At 42.8% G+C, this 23,928-nt stretch overlaps 1 protein-coding gene across 1 annotated transcript in view; it reads right to left on the reverse strand.

The window, feature by feature from the left end:
• The window catches only part of LOC132134219 (uncharacterized), a 37,722-nt gene that overhangs the window by 8,496 nt on the left and 5,298 nt on the right, over window positions 1-23,928 (reverse strand). The window contains exon 2 of the mRNA XM_059547018.1: window positions 19,451-19,683. Within this exon, the coding sequence (XP_059403001.1) occupies window positions 19,451-19,683 (233 nt within the window). The remainder of the gene's footprint in view (window positions 1-19,450; window positions 19,684-23,928) is intronic.

A 23,928-nucleotide genomic window follows, 5' to 3' on the forward strand; every position in this document is an offset into this window, starting at 1 on the left:
AGCTGAATCTGGTGTGTTTGAACAGGGAGACATATCAAATATGCAATGTTGGGGTTCTTCAGGACCAGGATTGGGAGCCCCTGCCTTATGGGACACACTTAAGTGTTTACAGAGATTTTTAGTTTTTTTGTTTTTTTTTCAACTTTGTATTTTAAAATAAATTCTAAATCTCTTTTCATTAGTCCCTATTACAGAGGACAATTTAATTTTTGGTGCTTCTAATTAAGTGAAAAAATTATTTTCAATATCTAATTATTATTATTATTAATATTTCACATACACTGGAAAGGTTTCCGTGACCCCTTGTGAGATCTCGTCAAAAAGTCTCACAATTTATTCCAAAACATGATGCATGATGGAACTAAGCCTGGTATAGAGCTCCGGAGCGGTATTGGAGATAGTGTGGGTTTAGTGTGCATTAAGGGCACTGCGCTTTGGCATTATTAAGACTTGTGCACTACTGATAACAGTCCTGTTAGCTTGTAATAATTGTTTAAATAATTCATATGAATATAGCTTGTTGTTAATGTAAAACAATTAATATTGTGGCGGGGGGGGGGGGGGGGGGGCGTGGTTTAGCGAAGTCTGCAGCGGGAGAGAGAATCAGGAGACGAGCGGTAAGTGAGTGGTTTGGGCAAAAATCGGGCACAATCCGGTTCTGTGTAGATTACCGCAAGGTGAATGCTGTGTCGAAATTCGACGCGTATCCAATGCCGCGGGTTGACGAGTTGCTTGATCGGCTAGGCACGGCTCGCTTTTATTCAACACTGGACTTAACAAAGGGCTATTGGCAGATCCCCTTGTCTCCATTGTCCAGAGAAAAAAGTAGTTCAGGCTGAATTAGGCGCTTTGTTTGACATGGGGGTAATAGAAGAATCTAATAGTAACTGGGCGAGCCCGATAGTTTTAGTTCCGAAAACGGACGGCTCAGTCCGGTTCTGTGTAGATTACCGCAAGGTGAATGCTGTGTCGAAATTCGACGCGTATCCAATGCCGCGGGTTGACGAGTTGCTTGATCGGCTAGGCACGGCTCGCTTTTATTCGACATTGGACTTAACAAAGGGCTATTGGCAGATCCCCTTGTCTCCATTGTCCAGAGAAAAGACAGCTTTCACAACGCCGTTTGGATTACACCAATTTTTGGCTTGTTTGGGGCCCCAGCTACCTTTCAGCGCCTCATGGATAGGATTCTGCGGCCCCATGCTGCGTATGCGGCTGCCTACCTGGATGATATCATTATATTTAGTAATGATTGGCAGCGGCATATGCAGCATCTGAGGGCTGTACTGAGGTCGCTGAGGGGAGCGGGGCTCACGGCCAACCCAAAGAAGTGTGCAATTGGGCGTGTGGAAGTAAGGTATCTGGGCTTCCACTTGGGGCATGGGCAGGTGCGTCCCCAAATTGATAAGACAGCCGCTATTGCGACCTGCCCACGTCCCAAGACCAAAAAGGAGGTAAGGCAGTTCTTGGGGCTGGCGGGATATTATAGACGGTTTATTCCTAATTATTCAGACCTCACCAGCCCTTTGACTGACTTTACTAAAAAGGAGGTGCCAGATACGGTCCAGTGGACGGAGCCGTGTCAGCAGGCCTTTACTCAGGTCAAGGCTTTCTAAATACAGCTAAGTACAGCACCATCGAGAAAGAGTGCCTTGCCATCAGATGGGCCGTCCTCACCCTCCGCTATTATCTCCTGGGACGGGAGTTCACCCTCTGTTCGGACCACGCTCCGCTGCAGTGGCTCCACCGCATGAAGGATAGCAACGCGCGGATAACTCATTGGTATCTAGCTCTTCAGCCTTTTAAGTTCAAGGTGATCCACAGGCCGGGTGTTCAGATGGCGGTGGCCGACTTCCTCTTCAGAAATGGGGGGGGGGGGGTTGCAGGCCGGATGGCTCCCCGGCCTGAGTCGGGCGGTGGGGGTATGTGGCAGGGGGGGCGTGGTTTAGCGAAGTCTGCAGCCGGAGAGAGAATCAGGAGAGAGTGGTTTGGGCAAAAATTATCATCACCTGTTTCTTTTTCTAGTAATTGGCGTGGAGAGAGTATAAAACGCCAGGAGAGTCTGAAGCAAGCGAGAGAGAGACGGACTGCTGACCCAAGCCGGAAACGGAAACCGGAAGGAGTGAAATGAAACGAAACTAGTGTTGAAGTGTCAGAATAAGAATCACCGTTTGGGTGTTTGTAACTTTTTAGTTCTTTTTGTTTATAATAAACCTGTCAGCAGTCCAGCCGACCCCTTTGTCCTCTTCCTTCCATCCCATAAACTTTGCTACACATATATATACATATAAAGGGAGTTACTAGATGAATTATTTTGAAAAGCCATTTGCTTTATTGTTACGAACACTTGAGGGATAACTAAGAATGTAGCAGGAATGATCAACGTGGATTTTGTACTCCATTAAAACGAAGAGCATCCACTTTACTGATGTCCAGCACGTGAGGAGCAAGATAAGGTGGTGAGGATGACATTTTTACACTGATTGCTGTTAATTAGTTTATATATATATAGTATTCTTAGTACTCCATGAATTGTTCCTTGTGTAATAGTGAAGTATCACAATGTGTATGCATTGTCCTTGATTACTGCTTAACAGTGGGGAATAGATAATGGCAAGTTGTTGCAGGTTTATCCATTATATTTATTACTGTTAACTTCAAAAATAAAATAAATAATCTATTATTTTTATTATTAAATAATTTCTTTATAATTTTCCCATGTTTCATCAGATGGCCTCACCATGTCCTGTCAAAAGCTTTACTAGCCATGATGTAAGAATAGAAAACAGAGGACTGTGAAAACTGTCAGATATAAATGTGACTCAGCTCAGTTTGTTGTCCATGATGAGGAGAACACATATATGTAGGTTTTACTGCCCTTCTACCCCCAGGGGCCCAGTAGCACCCCCCGGAAAAGCCAAAAACTGTACATTTCAAATTGCTGTAAATCAGAGTCCAATTAACGAATCAAAGAGAAAACCAGAAGGATTATTACTTATGCTATGCTGATAAAATAATGTCGGGCACAGTTTTCAGAAATAAATGGAAATGTGTCATAAAGGCATTTTAAATATTGCTCACTCTAAAAAAACAAATTCCACTCTGTCTTTCAATTATATCATAGAGGTTTACACAAAGAAAATATTTAGATATCCAGTTTTCCATTAAATATATTATTTCATTTCATCAATAAAACGATTTAAACTACATTACCCACAAGCCTCCGTCGTTCTATCTATGGAAAGGGAAAACTAGGCGTTGTTTTTTGTAGTTCATTGAAGTTATGCTTAGGGTTAGGGTTAGGATCTCGCTAAAGAGGTAATTTTTCTCAACATAGCAACCCTTAATTGTTGACTTAATCTATTACTAATGTGATAATTGCAGCAAAACGTACTTTTGTAACATGATGCGCTGTTTAATATGGGTTAAAAGATAGTCCAACCACAGACAATCCTTCGGTGACAAGGGACATTGACAGCCAATGATATTAAAGCTGAGCAGCGGCGTCACGCTTCCTTATCCATTTATGACCAATACCTTTCGTTTTTCGGCTGAAGGGATAGATTGGTTAACAATCAATAACATTTGCTACCTATTAGAATGTGTTTTATTAACGTCTACACCTTCCTCCAACAATAATGCAAATGCTCTAATTATTGTATTGTTGTAATTTCGTTAAATCAGAGAGTTGGGACGACGAGAGGTGATCTCCACCTGGAGCCAGGGCGAGAGATTGTGGTTTGATATTCGCCTCTGGCCCGAGATCATACGTCGAGCACCCCTCGGGGCTGGCGCCCATAGAGAAGCTCGAAGGGGGAAAACCCCGTGGAGGCTTGTGGGACCTCTCGCACAGCGAATAACAAGGGCTCTAGCCACCTATCCCAATTTTTGGTGTCTTCGTGAATGAACTTACGGATCATGGATTTAAGAGTGCGATTAAATCGTTCGACCAGGCCGTCGGTTTGTGGGTGATAGACGCTAGTTTGAATCGATTTAATGCCCAACAATCCATACAGTTTGCGTAGCGTATGTGACATAAACGCCGTGCCCTGATCAGAGATAAGACGAAACAGGGCTTCCGCAACACTTTTGGCGGAAATGTTGCGGAGGGCCACCGCTTCAGGATATCGTGTAGCATAATCAACTATGACTAATGCAAAGCGATGTCCTCGTGCCGATCACTCTAATGGCCCGATGAGGTCCATTCCAATTCTTTCGAAGGGGACGCATTAAGGGAAGAGGACACAAAGGCACTTTTGGGGCGGCTGCTGGGTTCACCAACTGACATTCCGGACAAGACGCGTACCACCTGCGCACGTTGTAATGAATGCCCGGCCAAAAGAAACGGGTCATGAGGCGATTTAGTGTTGCGGCCTGTCCCAAATGGCCCGCCATAGGATTAGAATGAGCCGCATGGAAAAGCATTTCCCTGCGGCCCTTTGGAATTAACAACTGGGTTGTATTCACTTTTGTCCGAGCGTCTTGTGTCACTCGATACAACCGGTCTTTTACAATGGCAAAATACGGATAGGAGAGCGGGAGGGCAGGTTGGAGAGACTGGCCATCGATGGCACGGACCTGTTGAAACGCATGTTTTAGTGTCTCATCCTGAGACTGCTCCAGAGGAAAGTCATCACGCTCCGAGAGAATCATTCTCTCGATTTCGTTCGGTTCCCCTGAAGCAGAACCCAGCAGTCCTGGCTCAGTTTCCCCCACCTGTACCCGCGCGGTCTCCTTCTGCGCCTTATTTCCCCAAGAGGTATCCGCACATAATGACCCCAATAAAACCGTAAACGCGGGCCAATTCGTTCCCAAATTTATCGGATGCCGGAGGTGGGGACTAACCGCCACCTCCACACTATGCTTTTGTCCATGGAATTGAATCATAATTGGGACGACCGGATACTCCACCACATCCCCGTGTACGCACCGCACCTTAACCACGCGGCTTGTATCCAATGCCCCCGGTTGAATCAGGCTTTGATGGATTGAGGTTTGGTTGCATCCTGAATCCACCAAGGCCGGATATGTACACCCCTTGATATGCACAGGTATTTGGTACTCGCCAGCCTGACCGGGGGTGACCTGAGGGACGTCCGGGACCCGGATCATCGTCCCCACCTCCATCACTAGACACCTTCCGGGTACCCTCAACGCCAATAGGCCAGCCCAGACCTACCCGCCGCCCCAGTGGCAGGGAGTGGATTGGAGAATTGGCGCGGAGAGAGCGGAGAAACGGAAGCACTGTCCCCTCCGGCAGGCACAAGCGGCAGGGCCCTGGGACTCACGAAGTGCCCTTGGTCAAACGGGCAGGACACGAGGAGGGCCGGGTGGACGGGACCTAGGGAGAGGGACAGGGCGAGAGAGAGAGGGGGAGAGAGAGAAGGAGAGAGAGAGTTAGTAGCTGGGGGTGCGCCGACCCCTGGGCACGCCACCATGTGGTCCTCCGCCAGATGGATGGCCGAGTCCAGCGACGTGGGGTGGTGGCACTGGACCCACTCGGCCGTCTTTTTGGGAAGCCGAGCGATGAGCTGCTCCAGCACCACCAGGTCGACGACATGCTCCACGTTGCTTCCCTCGGCTAGTAGCCACTTTCGGCAGGAGTCCCGGAGCTGTTGGGCCATCGCGAAGGGCCGACCGGCCTCGCCCAAGTCCAGGGACCGGAAGCGCTGGCAATGTTGCTCTGGCGACCGGCCGACCCGCTGGATGATGGCCCTCTTCAGGTCGTTGAAGACCAGGAGGTTCGCCACCGGAAGTTGTTGCGCGGCCACCTGGGCCTCGCCGGAGAGCAGGGGAATGAGGCGCACCGGCCACTGCTCGCGGGGCCACCCGCAGGCCTCCGCCGACTTCTCAAAAAGTTCCAGGAAGGCCTCCGGATCATCCTGGGCCCCCATCTTGTGAAGTGGCAGGTGGAAGGGGGCGGCGGGCGGCCCGGCGGCCTCAGCGCGAACCTCCCGATCAATCCAGCTCCGGAACCTCTCGCGGTCCTCCTGCTGGGCCTGAACGATGGCCTGGAATCGTCTCTCCTGATCGGTCCTCAGGTCCAGCAGGGCCTGGTGTTGTTCGCGGTGCAGGACCGTGAGGGAAGCGATGACGTCCGCAAGCGGCGTGGAGGACGGGCTTTGCATGGTGGCGGCGGCGGTCCTTCTTCCTTCCTGGGTTTCGGCACCAGTGTAGTAAATTCGTGTGGGCAAGGAAGAGGACAAAGGGGTCGGCTGGACTGCTGACGTATTTATTTAACTGAAAAATAACTTAAACTTTGCAAACACCAAATGGTGACTTCTATTCTGACACGTTGTCACAGCACTTTCGATTTACTCCTTCCGGTTTCCGTTTCCGGTTCGTGTCAGCAGTCCGTCTCTCTCTCACTTGCTTCCGTCTCTCCTGGCGTTTTATACTCTCTCCACGCCAATTACTGGAACAAGAAACAGGTGCTGATAATTTCTGCCCAAACCACTCACTTACCGCTCGTCTCCTGATTCTCTCTCCCGCTGCAGACTTCGCTAAACCACGCCCCCCCTGCCACAACAGCATTATCTACAAACAGTCCTGAAAGACAGAAAGGAAGGAAATATTATTTCATTACATGCAACTTTTTTTTAGACCATAAAAGCAGCCTCTGTAAAGATGCTGTATAATTAAATGTTAAATGCATCTATTATTAAAAGCTAGTCAATAATAGCAAGCTATATTCATATGAATTATTAAAAAAAATATTACACCCTTAAAGGACTCTTATCAGTAGTGTAATTTATCTGGTCACAGAAACCTTTCCAATGTATGTGAAATAATAATAATAATAATAATAATAATAATAATAATAATAATAATAATTAGATACTGAGAATAATTTGGTAGTAAAACAAAGTGTTGCACGTTTTCTTGGTGTACAGAAACGTATATTTATTTTGTACATCATTTGCAACTGCTTTTCTTCACTTAATTAGAAGCACCAAAAATTAAATTGTCCTCTGTAATAGGGACTAATGAAAAGAGATTTAGAATTTATTTTAAAATGCAAAGTTGAAAAAATAAAAAAAAGAAATCTCTGTAAACACTTGTGTCCCACAAGGCAATGGCTCCCAATCCTGGTCCTGGAGAACCCCAACACTGCATATTTGATATGTCTCCCTGTTCAAACACACCAGATTCAACTCATCAGCTCATCAGTGTAGACTCCAAGACCTCAAAAGTGTGTTTGTCAGATAAGAGAGACACCAAAACCGTGCAGTGTTGGGGCTCTCCAGGACCAGGATTGGGAAACACAGTCATCAGGTCATGAAAAGTTCGACACACACTTTTGGTCACCATGCTCACTCGAACACTTGGGCTAAACACAGGAAATACGTCAAATAAATAATCAAGTGGTCTATTGCAAAGATGGCAAGTGTGGGTATTTGGACAGTGCAAAAGTTTAAGAAACAACAAATGCTGTGCAATTTATAACAGCAGTTTGATAAAAAGGTCAAACTATCACAGACTTACTGCTGCAAATGTCTGCCTCCGCAGCTTTCTGTCTTCTCCATTTCTGAAGGAATACCTCTCCAGAAACACCACAGGGCTGACTGCTTACTTTGCATCTTTTCAGCTAAAAATAAAAATAATAAATATAATAAAAATAACAAAGGGGGGGGGGGGGGGGGGGTAGAATAAAATAGAATTATAAACAGAATTTTAATAATGTTATGTGAGCAAAATATTTAAAATATAAACTGATATGATTGAACTGCAAGAGGGGAAAATGTGTCCTTTTATTTATTTACTTTTTTTGGATTTACATAAAAAGGTATCAAAAGCATGTTACAGTAAATGTGTGATATCTGTCATATAAAAGCACATCAAAAAACGACCATTACAGTTGGACAACCATAGTTAGTTTGATGATTATTGTATTGATTATTAATATACCATATATTAAATAATATATATAAATGAATATATTGAAAGTCTATGGCACATCACGTGACCGACAGAGCTTAATCACACTAATTAGCAGGTGTGTTCATTAAGTTAAACGCAATGAAACTCAAAGACAGCCTCGGATGACTGATATAATACAGCGAGTAAACAATACGGCGCTAATCTGATTAATAAAGAAGACAGAATACATTTTATAACAGGCATTAAAAGAGCGTATTTACATACACTCACCGAACCTGTGGCACATGTAAACTGATGGCAAGTATGGCGATGTGTGCTGAATGAGACTTCTTGAACGTGATTTCATAGTGATTAACTATGAATAAGCGATAAGCGAGAATGGGTTGTAAGAAAACGGTTAAACGCCTTACTTGCACGTGCCTTGGAGTGTTGTTAAACTCACCTTTTAATGCCGTTTTCCCTGCAGTTGAGCGTTGCTTTAGTCAAACTCACAGCTGAATGCTGTTTTACCTGCAGTTGAGTGTTGTTAAACTCACCACTGATGAACGCGCTAAGCCTTTGCACAGAGAGCACTTTGATATCAGATTGCGAGGATTTTTAATCCTCAAAAACAAGTTGGAGGGCCAGATAAAAACGATCTCTGTCATATATAATTTTTTGTAACCTATTCATTTTTATTTTTATTTATTTAGTCTTGTTGCGGTGTGCTGACCCAAGACGTCAAATTTAAACGCTGCTAAGTTCTATAGAAGTCTATCGGACTAACCTGCACGTTGAAAAACAACGCCAAAGGTATACCCAGTACTTCAAAAAAGTGACGCCAGATCCCTTGACCATGCGTCAGACATTTGACGAGTAGAGAGTGAGACTGTGTTGGTTTTAGATGTTTTAGGTATTCATCAGACTAAAAGGTTTGATTCGGGAAACACACACGACTGGAACTGCGTGTTGTCATGACTGCCTTTATAATTGATCTACTTTTACTTTTAAAACAACACAGTGCGAAATTACGGTCTTCCACAGCATGGGCCCCTGAAATGTTGTAGTATATCTTTATTGTTTTCACCAAATATCTAAACATTTATCTAGCTTAAAATATTAGTTATTACGTGTATACAAAGTTGTCATGTCCGACGTTTACATTTTTAAGAACATCTGATATAGTTTATCATCTTTTTAAATTTTATAACATATATTTCACGAAACCTTGAGGCCTGAAAAGCGGGTTTAGCATCAGTCCACATTTCAGCTGTTAGCCAGAAAAAGCAAGTGAGCCGAGATTTCATTACTGAGATAATATACATGATGTGAAACTAGCGCACAGTTACATTAGAGTTTTGGGTTCTAGTCTATGTTGAATAGTGTTTGTTACTGTTCCACATGTTTAACACCGCATTACTCCATTGTGAAGACATGTACTGTCTAAAGCATTTTTCACTGTAGTAGTCCAGCTCTGAAACCAGACCAAACAAAAATTAGCTTGAGTCTTAGTTGTAGCAGAATTAAAATGTTTTCTTTTTATCTTTCCATGATTTGTTCGTTTTGTTCTGAACCACGGTTTCATTTTTAACATCACAATTCATATTGTATTGTCCTGTGTGATTGTAAAAAGTTTTTTTGTGTGAGTGTCGTTTTTTTGTACTGCTGTAAAGTTGGCGAGCTCTTTGTGTTCTCTGCTTTACTGTGTTTATATACATCAGTATTCTTTAAATTTGCTTGATTAAATTAAGTATTTAACACAGTTTTGGGTAATATGTGTGTGTGAATATAGAATGCGTCACAAGGATCTTTAAAAATATTTTTTCTTGAAATATCCATGTAACACTCGGAATCGAGACTGCTTCTTTAAAATATAATTAACACATTAATAATAATAATAGATCTCGGCCGATTTGTACATTATTAAATTATATTAGTGGTTGTCACAAACTTAAGGTGTAAACAAAACTACCTTGCAACAGTGTGCTTTAGATTTACTAGCAAGATCATTTTAATGCTTTGTTCGCAAGGAAAACATACGTTGTTCAAGAGAAAATAATCTCACTGAAAGTGCTAAAGCATCCAATGTTTTATGCCTACTGAAGGTGTCACATCCTTGTTTGTTTCACACCTGTGGGCTCCTACCTACATTCCAAGTGTGATATTTAAAAAAGGTTTAGGGGCATATAGTTAACCACAGAAGACTTTCTGTATGCTCCTGTTACAATGGCTGCCACTGCTCCAAACAGTCCTGAAACATCTAGAAGAATGATGTGTGTAACACCGCCAAGAAGTTATGTTGAAATAAGAGAGGAGCTGACTTTTGCACCAAGGAAAAATCAAGGGAAGAGCATAAGAAAGATTCTCAGTGAAGATGAAGATATTGTGAAACAAGATTTCACCGTGTCTTATGATCGTGTGGGGAGATTTGTGTTTGACAAAGAGTTGCAGATTGTGAAGCTCCACGTTTTGGAATCTTACGAAGAATATACATCAAAATGCACCTACCTGCTTTTGACCGCCGTAGACTGGGCATACTTCTACAATCAAATTTGGAGAAACTTTAATATGGATGAAAACATCTGGTACATTTTCCAGTGGGATGGTACAACGCCTGGTATGCGGTACCATGCGAGCAAGCCACCAGACTACATATCCATAGCATCCTGTTGGAACAAAATGCTTCATGACCAGAATTATCTCATGTTGGTAAATAAACGTCGGGAGGACTTTGAAACAAACTTTGACTCTGATGAGTCTGATCGTGACCTCTTCCTGAGGTCAACCCTTACGAATGCTGCAAAAGAGACTATATTTTGAGCAATGTGACATACCCATGTTGAACACAATTTTTTCAATGATAAACAAGCTGTTTCAGTCAATTTAAATTTATTTTAAAACCGAATGATCGGTCAGATAATAGTTTATTCAGTATAACAAACCTGAACAATGATGTTGTAATGTTTCTTTTTCGGTGTTTACTCACCCATCTATGTGTTCCTTGCTCTATGTTTAATAAATGGCTGTTGGATTAAGTTTTCCCAAGCAACAATACATTACCGTTACTTGAAACAAATTGCCAGTGTCTTAACAAAAATCCTAATAAACCTCGTAATCTTTAATTAAAATATCTTCCAGTGAAAATGACAGAATTCTCTTTGGTGACATAAGCTAGGCTTCGCCAGTCAAAACACATCCCTAATTAGGCCCCTTCACCATCCTCCACTTTTGAGTGCAACACCCCCATCTCAACAACCAACCAAGCAACATTTGAAACGTATTATTTTTTTGTTTGAATGTACAGAAGATCCACCACTACTTCCTCGTGACTATGGCTAGTCTTCATCCCCTGTGAGCGGCTGACCTCATAAACTCTGCAGTTATCACAGGCTATTCTAGATATGCGAACAAGGGTTTTACAGAACAGTCGACAGAGCTACTGCAACATCTTGTCGATCAAAACATTATCTACGTGGACTGACAGAATCAGCTTCAACAATCAAATTTGTCTGAAAGTGATGCACTCTCTAATTATACTGGACACAGACTACATCACAGGAGGAAAACAGACAGGGGGAGAAGCTTTGGTCTCTGGTGTCTAGAAACCAATCCACCAAAGGTGTTGACCTAAAACACAAACATGAAAGCCAAAGGCCCAGACAACCTCCTTTTCAGAGGTGGATGTAGACGGGGAGCATGTGGCCTGTAGGTGTCTACTTTACTTTACTTTACTTTATACTTTATTGTCAGACTGTGTCTGAAATTTTTCTTGCATAACAGTATTTGTGTTTACAACAACATTTAACATACATTCTACATTGACATTCACTCCAGCAGTACAATTATACATTTCATACATCATTTATACATCTGCAACACCGTCCCAATACTCTTGATCTCTGATTAGGTGTTTTTGTTCAGTGCTAGGATTGCCTGGTGCACAAAATAATTTTTCAGCTTCACTTTCTTAAATTTGGGAACTCTATACCTCCGTTGTGACGGTAATAGTTCAAAGTCTTTATGCAGTATATGCATAGGATTAGAGGCTATATTGTTAGCCAGCCTAAGCATGTTCTTATAATAGGATGAATCATAAAGCTTCTCAAGCGGCTGACCTACTATCTTTGAACAGATTTTTATTTGATTAAAAACCTTGTTTTTTAGCGCAACAGATAAACTTTTATACCAAATAGAGTTGCAGTATTGCAGTAAGCTCATTATCACAGACCTATAGAACAACAAAAGAATCTGCCTTATTACTCCAAATGACCTAAGACGGCGAAGAAAATGGATTCTATGCTTAGTTTTTTTACATAGAGTATCAATGTGATCTTTCCAGGACAACATGTCATCTATAATTACTCCCAAATATTTATAGGTCTTAACAAATCTGATTTTCTCGTTATTTATAAAAACAGGAGTTATATCCGCCGTAGACCCGAATACAATCTCCTCAGTTTTACTTGTATTAATGATAAGAGCATTATTCTCACACCACTCACCACATCAATTTGGTTCCACCTTGTTGATGAACCTCAGAACTGTCCGAGTCATTCAACACAGATATTAAGACGGTGTCATCAGAGTACTTCAGAGTATACTGATTAAACATGTCCGTTCTACAGTCGTCAGTATATAAGGTAAAAAGTATGGCAGAACTAACGCAACCTTGCGGTACTCTGACATTTGTAATGATTTCAGACGACACGGTTTTATTCACCATGACTCTCTGAACTCTATCAGTGAGAAATGATGTATACCACAGAATCAGATAAGGATTTACCCCCAGCTGTGTGAGTTTTAACACCAGTCTGTCGATCTGTATTGTGTTGAAGGCGGAAGAGAAATCCAAAAACAATGTTCTTACAATTGTTTTGGGTTTGTCTAAATGTTTTGAGATAATGTGCACTAAAGAAGCAACTGCATCTTCAGTACTATAGCCTTTCTTATAGGCGAACTGCCAGGGATCTAATTTATCTTTAACTACCATAACCAAATGCTGGAGTAACAGTCTCTCTAGACATTTTACTATTACAGAGGTAAGAGCTATTGGTCTATAGTCTTTACATTTTTTTGGACATGATATTTTTGGTAGTGGTTTTATGTATGCGGTCTTCCATATCACAGGAACAGCATGTGTGTCAACTGAAGATTGAAATATTGGTTGCCACACAGGTGCTAATTCATGAGCAACATTTTTTAAAAGGCCTGCACTACAACCATCAGGACCCACAGCCTTTTTTGTATTGATAGATTGAAACATTTTCCTAACATCTTCAACCTCAATGACAATTCTCTCCGATGATGCTATAACTATATCTGTTGTTTCTTTAAATTTGTCTTGTTTGCCTATTAGTTCAACCCGGGTAAAGAAGGTGTTTAATTCATTCCCAAAACTAAGTTCGTCATCAGTTACAATGGATTTTTTTGAGGATGACAATCCAGACATAGTTTTCATAATGTCCCAAACCTTTTTAGTATTATTAGTTTTGAAGGCTTTTTCCAGACACTTCTTATGAGCTTCTTTTGTTTCCTTTAGTTTAATTTTTAACTCTCTTTCCGTTTGTTTAAATAACTTAATATCTTTATCCTTAAAAGCTACTTTCCTCACATTTATCATTTCTTTAATATCTTTAGTCACATATGGTTTATTATTTGGATAAACTTTAATCTCTTTAGTGGGTATGTTCAGCTCCACACAGAAATTGATATAGTCATTTAACACTGTAGTTCTTTCGTCCAGTGAGCCTTCATCAAAAATGTCCCAGTTTGTCCAATCAAAACAGGCTTTCAGTTGTTCGACACTTTCATTCGACCATATTCTGATCATTTTCGTTTCTGGTTTACTTTTTTTAAGTTTAGTCCTGTACACGGGAATCATGTGCACAACATTGTGGTCAGAATTTAAAATTGGTGGCATACATTTAGACACATAGGCATCCCTGACATTTACAAAGCACTTATAAAGAATGTTGTTGTTTCTTGTTTGAGTCTTTACATACTGTTCACATCCCGGTAACAAAGTCTCCAATTTGCACTGGTTTAAATCGCCCAGTACGATCACAGGTGCGTCGGAGTAGCTGAGTTGTAGTTCATGAACATAGTCCGCTATCAGGCTTGCTGCCTGAGATGGTTTACCGTTAGGCGGTACATATACCACGAACAGCAAAATACAACCAAATTCTCTAGGCAGATAAAAAGGTCTTAAAGTCATGCCGAGAATTTCCACATTTGAGTCACATATTTTATGTTTTACTGAAAAGGATCGACACCATTTATCATTAATATACACACAAATGCCCCCCCTTTATTTTTACCTGACATTTTATCTCTATCCGCTCGAACTAGTGTGAATTCAGGAATTTCAAAAAGTGAGTCAGGCATTGTAGACTTCAACCAGCTTTCCGTAAAGCATAGGCAAAGATGCTTCACGAAATTCGTTACAGTACCTTGTGTGTGATCTTATCCATTTTGTTATTCAGAGAACGCAGATTACTGAAGACGATTGACGGCAGCGGTGGTTTTTTAAATCTCCTTCGCAATCGGCTCCAAATTCCTCCTCTTCTTCCTCTTTTTTTTTTTTGTTCTCACCAGCTCACGTGGAACATTTTCAAACAGATCCTTATATTGGCCTGTTATCGATTCTTCAGTTGTCTTAAAGTTTAGCTCCAGCAACATCTCCCGAGTGTAGAGGCGTGCTAGCCTGGTTAAAACCAGACCCTTTTCAGTTGAAACTGAGTTAGGGTCTGGCAAAGCCTATTAGACTTCTCGTTTCTAAAGGGGCGTCACCGATGGACCTCGTTCAAATGCCTCTGGGCGCAATTGGATAGACCTAAAACCAATCAGAGCGATGAAGGAGATGACGTATATGAAGATATGATATGAAGGCTTCAAGTGTTGTTCTTTGCTCGGGTTTTAACGCAAAGTTAAAGTTTAAATCACTTAAAACAGACGCGATAGCAGTTTCGAACGAATGTTCCTCTGCAGCATCCATCTTTGTAATGTACAAAATCTGCTTTGCCGTCGCTGCGCTGTCGTCATCGTGTAAACCCCGCCTCAACATTTCTGATTGGTGCCACGATTTCGGCGGCACAGAAACGAGCTAGATAGTCCTCTTTGCCATACTATTCTGTAGAGAGAATTGAAATTCGCCGGAAGTAGTCTGGGTTTTCCCAGGCTAGAGGCGTGCACCCATCGTGACACCGCATGTGTTTGGGGTTTCACGTGCAGTCGAACATTGCATTGTCAAACATAGTCCATAGCAACCGATCATCCAAAAAATCCAAATCAAGATTACATTTTTCTTAGCCTTCATCTTTCCCCTACAAGTCCCTACCCGGACTTACTTGACATTAGACAAACAAACAAACAAACCGAAACATAGTACTGAAACGCAGTGCAGCCGCTGAGCAGCGCACCGGAAGCAGTCTAGGTATTAACATATACCGTATTAATCAAACAAACATTGATCCTGTCAAGGCGTCAATACAGTCACTTTTACTCAGCCATTTTTTTTCCAGGAAGAACCCAAACACCTCCTGACAGGAAGTGAGTAACAGGTCAGGAAGAAACTCCACAGAAACCCCCAAGCTCTGGTTATAGATACAACCATCATATATCCAGTAATAAATGCAACACAAGTCAAATCTGAGATCTGTTTGATCTTTTGATTTACACACACCTCTGTCATGTCAATCAAGGGTGACAGGACCCAGTGACATGGCAACCGCTGTGACAGACAGGTCATATAGTCATAAATAAATCCAAACTGACCATGTACACTTTTGACATCTGACTACCTGTCAGTCAACGCTGACTGTACGTACATAAATCAGGCCATAAATCAGGGTCATAAATCATCAAGATTGGAGACTAAGGATATGATAGTACTACTCATGTTTAACACCGAACCATTAAGGGAATATGAGATGGGGACTATAATTCCATTTGTCGCATACACATTAAATTTTATTGCTGAAAATTATCCAGTATCCTTGTTATGTTTTATAATAAATATATGTAACTATATTATAGAATATATTTTATCTCATTCTTTTACACTAGCCAGATAATATTTCAATTGTTTTAAACAATTAAAATCAAATTAAATGTATGCTGCTTTGCTGATGAACTTTTAGCTATTTTTAGTGGAAACAGATAGGCCGATATTTATTGCAGTGTAAATACAGTAAATAATGGGGTGTTAATTTTTCAGAGTACAGTTATTTTAACCCAGATAGAGTATTTTCAACATCTTGGGGAGTAAAGTTGCTCAATCAATGGAGTTAAAAGTGAGTGTAAAAATCTGAAGAAACGCTGTGACAATTTCAACTCTACAGCAGTGATGAATACCCGCCACTCTGCTGTGCTTGTCAAACGTTTGGCACAGATTTTGGTGGAGGAAGATTGCGAAGGAGCAACGCTAGGCCACTGATATTGCTAGGTAAATCACATCCTGTGTTGTCCACACCAAAATGGTATTTTTTCATTTTACATAATTTGAAAAGTGTGCTGATATTAGTTGAGGTCATATTACAAGTTAAAGCAATCTGTATCGGTAACTGTGTTTCTTTATGTGTTGCAATATTTTCATAAATGAAGTTGGTCAGAATGATTTATGCATAAAATAATGTTAACTCGGTCACTATAACAACAAAAATTTAATACAGTTGATTATGGGGGTGGGATTGTAGCAATGTTCCAAATAAATAGATTATGATCCACAAATAAATGTAAAGTTATTCACAAAAAAAAATTGTATCCACAAATGAATAGAATGAGATCCACAAATATATGTTAGGAGTTTAACAGAAAATAATTAAATTCACAAATATATAAAAATTAGATTTGCTAGTAAAAAACACATTCACAAATATGTTTTTATGTCACAGTCTTCCACTGCATATTATATGAGACTCGGTTTTCCCGTAATGAATCAGAAAAATGACCCCTTGTCCCTGTTTGCATTATTGACACACTGTTTTGCTAATGAATGTTGTTTAGTTGCTTTGACGCAATGTATTTTGTTTAAAGCCCTATATAAATAAAGGTGACTTGACTTGACTTGTTAAACAGGCAAAAGGATCGAAGGGGATTCCCCTGTTCCAGTCTCATTGTGTATTCTACACCTCCCTCATCACTCACTACTCCGGGGAATCCTTCACACTGTAGTCACTCATCTCATCTGGATTGCCAATCGAAGTCCCTGTGTCACCTCTTTCCTGCTGTCTGCAACAGGAAGACCTTGCTGGTCTCTCAATAAAGAGGTATTTTACTTGCAACTTGCATCCGCTTATCTTTCACGTAACAGAACTATCTGACCATCATTATGGATGCAGCAAGTTCTGATTCACTGTGTAGCCGCACTCGGTTGTACATTATAATTAACTCAAATGATATATAGGGAATTTTAATAATTAATCAGGAATATGATTAATATATATATATCTCATATGACAGTTACATTAAAATTATTGAAGATGAAAAATAGGTCAATTGTATATATTAATAACTCATTACAGGGCACTGTAATTTACTCATTAATATGTCAATATTCCATTCTTCATATCAATTATAGTGATATCTCTAACTGTAAATTACCGCAAATCAAACAGTGGTTTGTCCAGCAAACGGCCGTAAGATTAACTTATCAACGTTCAATAAAGCTATCACTTCTTAGAATTCAAGGAAAAATATTCTCTGGCCATGAAAACATTATCCTATCATTATGAAATTTCGGTTACTAAAACGTAAAGAGCTTGTAGCTAAAGATCAGACATTTCATTGACTCGTGATGTGAGCGTTTCAGACAGAGGCAATCATGAATATATATTAGTTTTTAATAATCAAACTAATAATACATCAAACTACAAATCACACAGAGTAAATACGCGTATGACAATACAGACAGTAACTTTGTACAAGACATAACGGAATCCAAATGAGGGAGATAGAGAGAGAGAATGAGAGAGAGAGGTGAGAGAATAGGCGCGGTCACAGAATTACGCTAAGTTATGCAAACTCACAGACAGTAACCCTTGAAAGACAGCAATGAATCAAATCACCTTGAAAAGGTAATAGACAAACTTTAAGCAGCATTTAAATCTCCATAGAGAAAAATACTTGCATGTGGTCTCTTTATGACTCGCCAGACCAGCGTGCGTGTGAGCGTGGTCCTTTGTAGCTAGGCGTGTTCTTTCGTGTCTTCCGGGGCTGCTGTGGAATCGCGCGATATTTGAAAGGTCCAACAAACGTAATGATTCCAGAATTCGTCTTCCTCGTGTAGAGAGGAACTTAGTAAGTAAAAGAAATTAAAACAACGGAGATGAAAGCTCCCGAAGGAGCCATGAGAACTGCTGTTCTCTCAGCCGCCGTGCTGAGATCAACGGCGATAGAAGAGCGGACCAAGAGCGTGAAGAAGAGCAAGAAGAACAAACAGAAGACAAGAAGAGGGAGGAACTTCCTGGGTCAGTTCTTATGGCTTGACTGGTTCACGCCTCTGTTTGCGTGAACAACCAATGAACGTCCGCGATCTGAAGCAGGAAAAACGTTCCTTTGTCTCTGGGGAACCACCCCCTCACGTGAGTTATAGCTGACAGAATTGAACATTTTTCATACGAAAGATTCTATTTCTGAAACGATGCATCTTTTTGTAATTTGTCATCGAGATTCGACACAGTCAGATTCTTACGATTATAAAGATACCATAAATGACATATATAACTGTTAGAAACACGACGTTACATTCATATGCAGAATTACACACATTTAAAGTTTGATTAACACACGATAAAACTGCAGATACTTCAATTTATATGGGGAAATATCGACTGCACAAAAAGCAATACTCAATACATTTAGAATACATTGAGAAAAGGTACCAGTTTAGAATACATTGAGAAAAGGTACCAATGATCTGGCTGTGCTGTTCTGTCAGTTAGGTCATAAAGTTTTACGACCTGGTCAGGGGATAGGGTTACAACTAATGATTATATTTGAGAACATTAAAATTAGGAGAAACATTTCCAATTTACAATTTGCAATTTATAATCCTCGCCTAACAGGAACCTATCAAAAAAAAACATCTTATTAAGGACTTACATAAAGAGCGTAAAGAAAAGTTTGTGTGTGTGTTTAGGAATGTGGGTGTTCCGTTTCTCCTTTGAGGCTGCTCACGTGACTGTGGAATTTCTCATCCAGAGTGTCGTAAATAATTTAAACCCAGCCAGGCTGGCGCCAGGCATTTAGTTTAGAGAGAGTTGGGTTTATATGCCTGAATTCAAAATATATAAGCTTTGGGTTTGCATTGTTTTAGATTCAACGAACCGTGATTCATTAGTTCAGAACCAATGAATCGATGAACTGCATATCCATTACATCCCCCCTTTCCGTCGGATGAAGTCCCTGTGTGGACATCATCGGACGGCAATCATCACGATAGGCAGATGACAGGTGAATCATGATGGTCGCGTAGCAGGTGGATCATGATGGCAGGTGGTTCCTGGAGCTGAGGATTCAGCTTGATGAGGTTCGGTGGTGTCTTTGACGTGGCAACCCCTTTCCGGGGATTCCATCGGAGACCTCCACCTACGATTGTCGTGAGTTTGGCTGTAGAGGTTTGCATCTCGTTGAGTCTCCTGTATAGGATGAAGGTCACGCCAAGGGTCAGGGTGTGACCGATGACAGTGGAGGTGCACCGTGCAGTGTCAGCAGCAGTCCAGGCTCGGACTGCAGATGACGGGTTCAGAATGGGCTGTCGAGACAGTGCTTGGAGGGCTGTGTCGACGGGAGTAATGTCAATGTGTTGGGTGGCACCTTTCGGTACTTGAATCCACATGCTCTGGTCAAGCAAGTTGACACAGGTAGCAGTGTCATGCTGGTCGTAGGTCAGTGTAGCTGTGCGCACAGGAGTGTTGACGAGCCATCTGTCACCCACAATCTCTGCTTGCGTTTTTCTGTGACTTGTGTACGAGGCTTGGCTTCGGCAGGGCAGCGTGTGTTGCTGACCAGGGGTTGCAACCCGCAGATTCCTTCAGCGTTGTGTCTGAGGAAGGGTTTGCTAAGGCAGAGATAATGAATGTCTTTGGTCAAAGTACACATGTGCAGGTTTGGGGCCAGGTACAGCTGTGTGTCGCTGTCGTGGTAGGCCACCACATCTGGAATGTGTGTCTTGGTGTGGGTGTTGGCCTGACTCGCTGATGGGTTGGTTCAGGAGCACATTCACTTCTCTCTGTTTGGGATTGACGTGCAGTAGGATGGCGCTCTCCAGAGAGTTGGCCAGGTGTATTTGTAGCAGGTCAGCTGGCGTGGTGATGGCGTAAGCCAGCAAAGTTAGCACAAGGCTTAAGGGTATCATGTATGGTGGGGTTTTACTGGGCAAAGTCATTCTGGAAGACAGTAAACAGCGGTTTCGTGGAGTTTACGGTCTGGTTCGCTGCATTGACACTGGACATACCCATGTTAAACGTTCTGGCGGCAGCAGCGGCTCTGAGCAAAGCTCCCGGGAACTGTTTGGAGTGGTGGTGGTGTCCACCTAACTCCATTTGTGTAACAGTCACTTTCTCATGTTGGCTGAAAATGTGTTTGACATCAGCCTCAGTGTGAGTGAGGGAGTCCTCTCTCCATCGGACACCTGTCCAGCTGTATTGGGTTACGGTGCTGGGGTAGTATGCTCTGTCGTCGGTGATCAGAAGTCTCAGTAGTTCTCTCTGTAGCAGCTGTCCTCTCTTTGGCTGATAGCACAGCATGGCAAACCACAGCAGCATCCTGGTACAGATAACAGGGAGAGAGAGAGAAAAAGGGGAGGAAGAAACAAGCGAGGGCTGTCTTTGGTTGGACAGGGCAGTCTCTTTGCTTCGTAGGTGGCGACTGGGTTTAGCTCGCCCTGGCCCATGTTTTGCCACATCTTGCTGCTGGCATGACGCTTGCTTCAGTGTCTTGTCAGTGGCTTTGGTGCTGCGTGGTGCAGCACATGATGCGTCATGAAAATATATTGGCATTTTCCCCCTTTTGCTCCATGGCATTACAAGCCCTGGCATTGTGTTGTCAGAAGGTGCACAACCCACAATGTCCTTTTATCATGCAGTGGTCTGGGGCGTTGGTTGTCAGTGACTGTAGACTGGTTGCCAGGGTGGATGGAGGGGTCTGAGAGGTGGTGAAGCAAAGTCATTATGGAGGTTTCAGAAGCCTGTATGTCCGCTATGTTGCTCTTTGTAGACAACGGAGCCAGCGTAAGCGTTTCTGAGGTAGGCAGTTTAGCTAGTAAAGTTCTTATGCTGTGTGTAATCTTATGATGTGTTTGATCTTTTAAGTCCTTGTCTAGACCTGGTAGCTTCGAGTTTCCTTTTACCTTTCTCCAGTACACAGTCACATTGTGTGTTTTTGTGAAGTTATCACATTGCTGGAACAGGTGTTGGTGTTTGACTGGCTTGTTGTTTGCAGTTTTGAAACCATTCTGTTTACAGCACGGAAGATGGCACACGAAACTGAGTCTAGCATAATTACATTCTGTACAGGTTTTGTTCAAACAGATGTTGAATTCAGCTGGTGAGTCGGCATAGTCGAACGGACACCTGTTGAAGGTGAACTGTCGGTTGCCAAATGTGAATGCCAGCTTGTGTTGGTTTTCCGGGTGCACCGGAAGGGTCCAGAATCCAGAGGCCACATCAAGTGTAGGGAGGATTGTGGCTCCTCTGATTCAGGGCATTTCTTGTTCCAGCTGGGTCTTGTGCCACCGTGACAGCGGCACCTGTTGATTCAGTTTCCTGTAGTCAATGGTGGGTCGCCCCTCGCAGTTAGTTTTGAGGGCGGGCCAGATGAGGGCTGAGTAGGTGCTGTTGCGTGGATGGATGACACCTTTCTCCAGCATAGATTCGATAATCTCCTGCACTGGTTCGTGTGAGGCGATGGGAATTTTGTCCTGTTTGACAGAAGTGGGAGGAGCATCAGGGTGGTATTGAGAGGTGTAGCAGCTTCATCAGTCTCACTGACGTTCTGGTGGGAGACTGTGTATACTGCGAAGTCTTGGTCATCTGTCAGATCCATTCTGCACACCTGGTCTTTGCTCACCGACATGACAGATTTGATGGTGACGAATTTGAAGGGTGCAGTGAACAATGTGTTGTTTGTACTCCCTTCGGGTATCAGTGCAGGTGGAATGGGCCCAATGACAGGTAGTACAAGTTCAAAGTCATTAAAGTCATGGCTCACTAGCCATCCCAGCCGGTAGGCCTTGGGAATGTTGATGTCAGTTGCCGTGCAGTTGTTGCACACGATGTAGACTATACAAGATGACACTTCAGTGAGGGGTGTGGCTTCAAGTGTGAGTCCGAGTTCCACACATTCAGGTGAGGATTGGAAGAAACCCAGCGTGTGGTTTAAGGTTTGACCACATTGCAGCCGAACAGCGACCCCTTTGGTGTAAGCTGGTACCACCGTACCCTGTTCGTTAGGTGGACTAAGGTGCAGAGGATTGAACTTGAGCCTTGGTCTGCCGTCGGGGCTGTGTACCCATAGCTGGCTGCTGGGGTTCCCGTGACCTCTGTGACCTGGCAGTCTGGCTCTGTGGGAGTTCCCGTGACCTCTGTGACCTGACAGTCTGGCTCTGACAACATGTGTTGCTGGAGGGAAAAAGGTGCTCGCACTTGAGCAAAGTCTTTTAGCTGTTTGAAGTTCAGTAAAGGTTCTTAGCTTCAAATTGGAGTCTTTTGAAAAGGTGAGATGAGATCACCGTAAGGTTTGATCCTGTGGCGATCAGGTCTTCCATGCTCACTCCTTTTCGGCCCACCCCCTTTTCGACAAGGCTGCCCAGGAATGTTGGCATCAGGGCAGATGTGACGATCGACGGGTGGTTAGGACCGGTCTTGTGTAGCACGCTGCGAAGGCAGGTAGACAAAACAGCATTTTCTGGTACCTTGTGTTTTTGGTACCTGGTGTGAGGACCTGTGCTGTCACGTTCAGGGTGTGCAGCTGTCAGCTGTGGAGCTTGGGTGATGCTGTCACCTTGTGATGTGACAGTTAGCTCTGTGGTCTGTGGATGATAAGCAGTGTTCTGGGTGCTTGGCTCATACAGATGGCAGTTAGACAGGGTGTTGGTTTCAGTTCTTATGCTTAGACATAAGATGTCTGGTTCATCTTCCGTGTCTTCCTTGCGAGTTTTCATGTAAAGAAGCTCTTTCAGCACCCTCAGGATCTCTGCTGTCTCAGACGTGGCTGCCCTGTGTTTTTCTGATGTGGGCTCAGGATTGAGCTTACCAGTGTCATGTCGAGAGTGGTTCCACTGCTGGCTGTCAGGGCTTTGTGTCCTGGACGGTGGGGATCGGCTCTTTTTGGGTCGCCGGTCCCAGAATCTTTCAGAGCGCTCGTTCTGGTGCTTTGGACGAGCACCACCACGATTGTGTTGCCCTCTGCTGGCTTGGAACGGTATTGACTCTCTGTAAAAAGGTCTGTGACTGTGGTGTTGTGGGGCGCCCTCTAGGGTTAACTCCAAGCAGTGCTCAGAGACAGAGATTGTGGGGTTTTTCACAGTCTTTTTAGAAATAGTCTTTTGCTTGGTGCAAGCTTTGTGGGCTAAGTTCCGTAACTCTTGTGTAGTCATGTTACGCGGACACGCTGGGACTCTGAGATGAAAACTCCTACTGGCATGTAGGTTTCGGAGGAACAGAGTTTTTAAGTCGACATCCTGTTCCATACCTGGTTCGTTGAAGTAGGCTTTTCGTAGCTGACTATAGCAAGTCTGTGGGTTTTCAAGTCTCTTCCTTTCAGTTCAGTCTCTGCTCTTTTTAGGAGAGTGTCACCTTGCTGGAGTTTTTTGTTGAGTTCTTTTCTGGCCTCTCTCTCTCCAGCTGTTCTCTTTGATCCGTGTAGAGGCGAAGATCTTGCAGGGCATTGTGAAGTCTTTCTACTTCTTTCTGTAGCTCTGGATTTGTGTCGTCCTCTTTCTCGCGCTAGTTTTGGATCTCGAGGAGGAGCTGATCAAAGCGACTCTGGGTTCGGGCCTGGTCCGTCCAGGCCTCCTCCGCTTGAAGTTTAAGCATTGCTGCTTGCTGTTCAAGGTCGATGTTGCTCCGT

This window comes from Carassius carassius, chromosome 4, assembly GCF_963082965.1.
Source record: "Carassius carassius chromosome 4, fCarCar2.1, whole genome shotgun sequence".
Classification (NCBI taxonomy): Eukaryota; Metazoa; Chordata; class Actinopteri; order Cypriniformes; family Cyprinidae; genus Carassius; species Carassius carassius.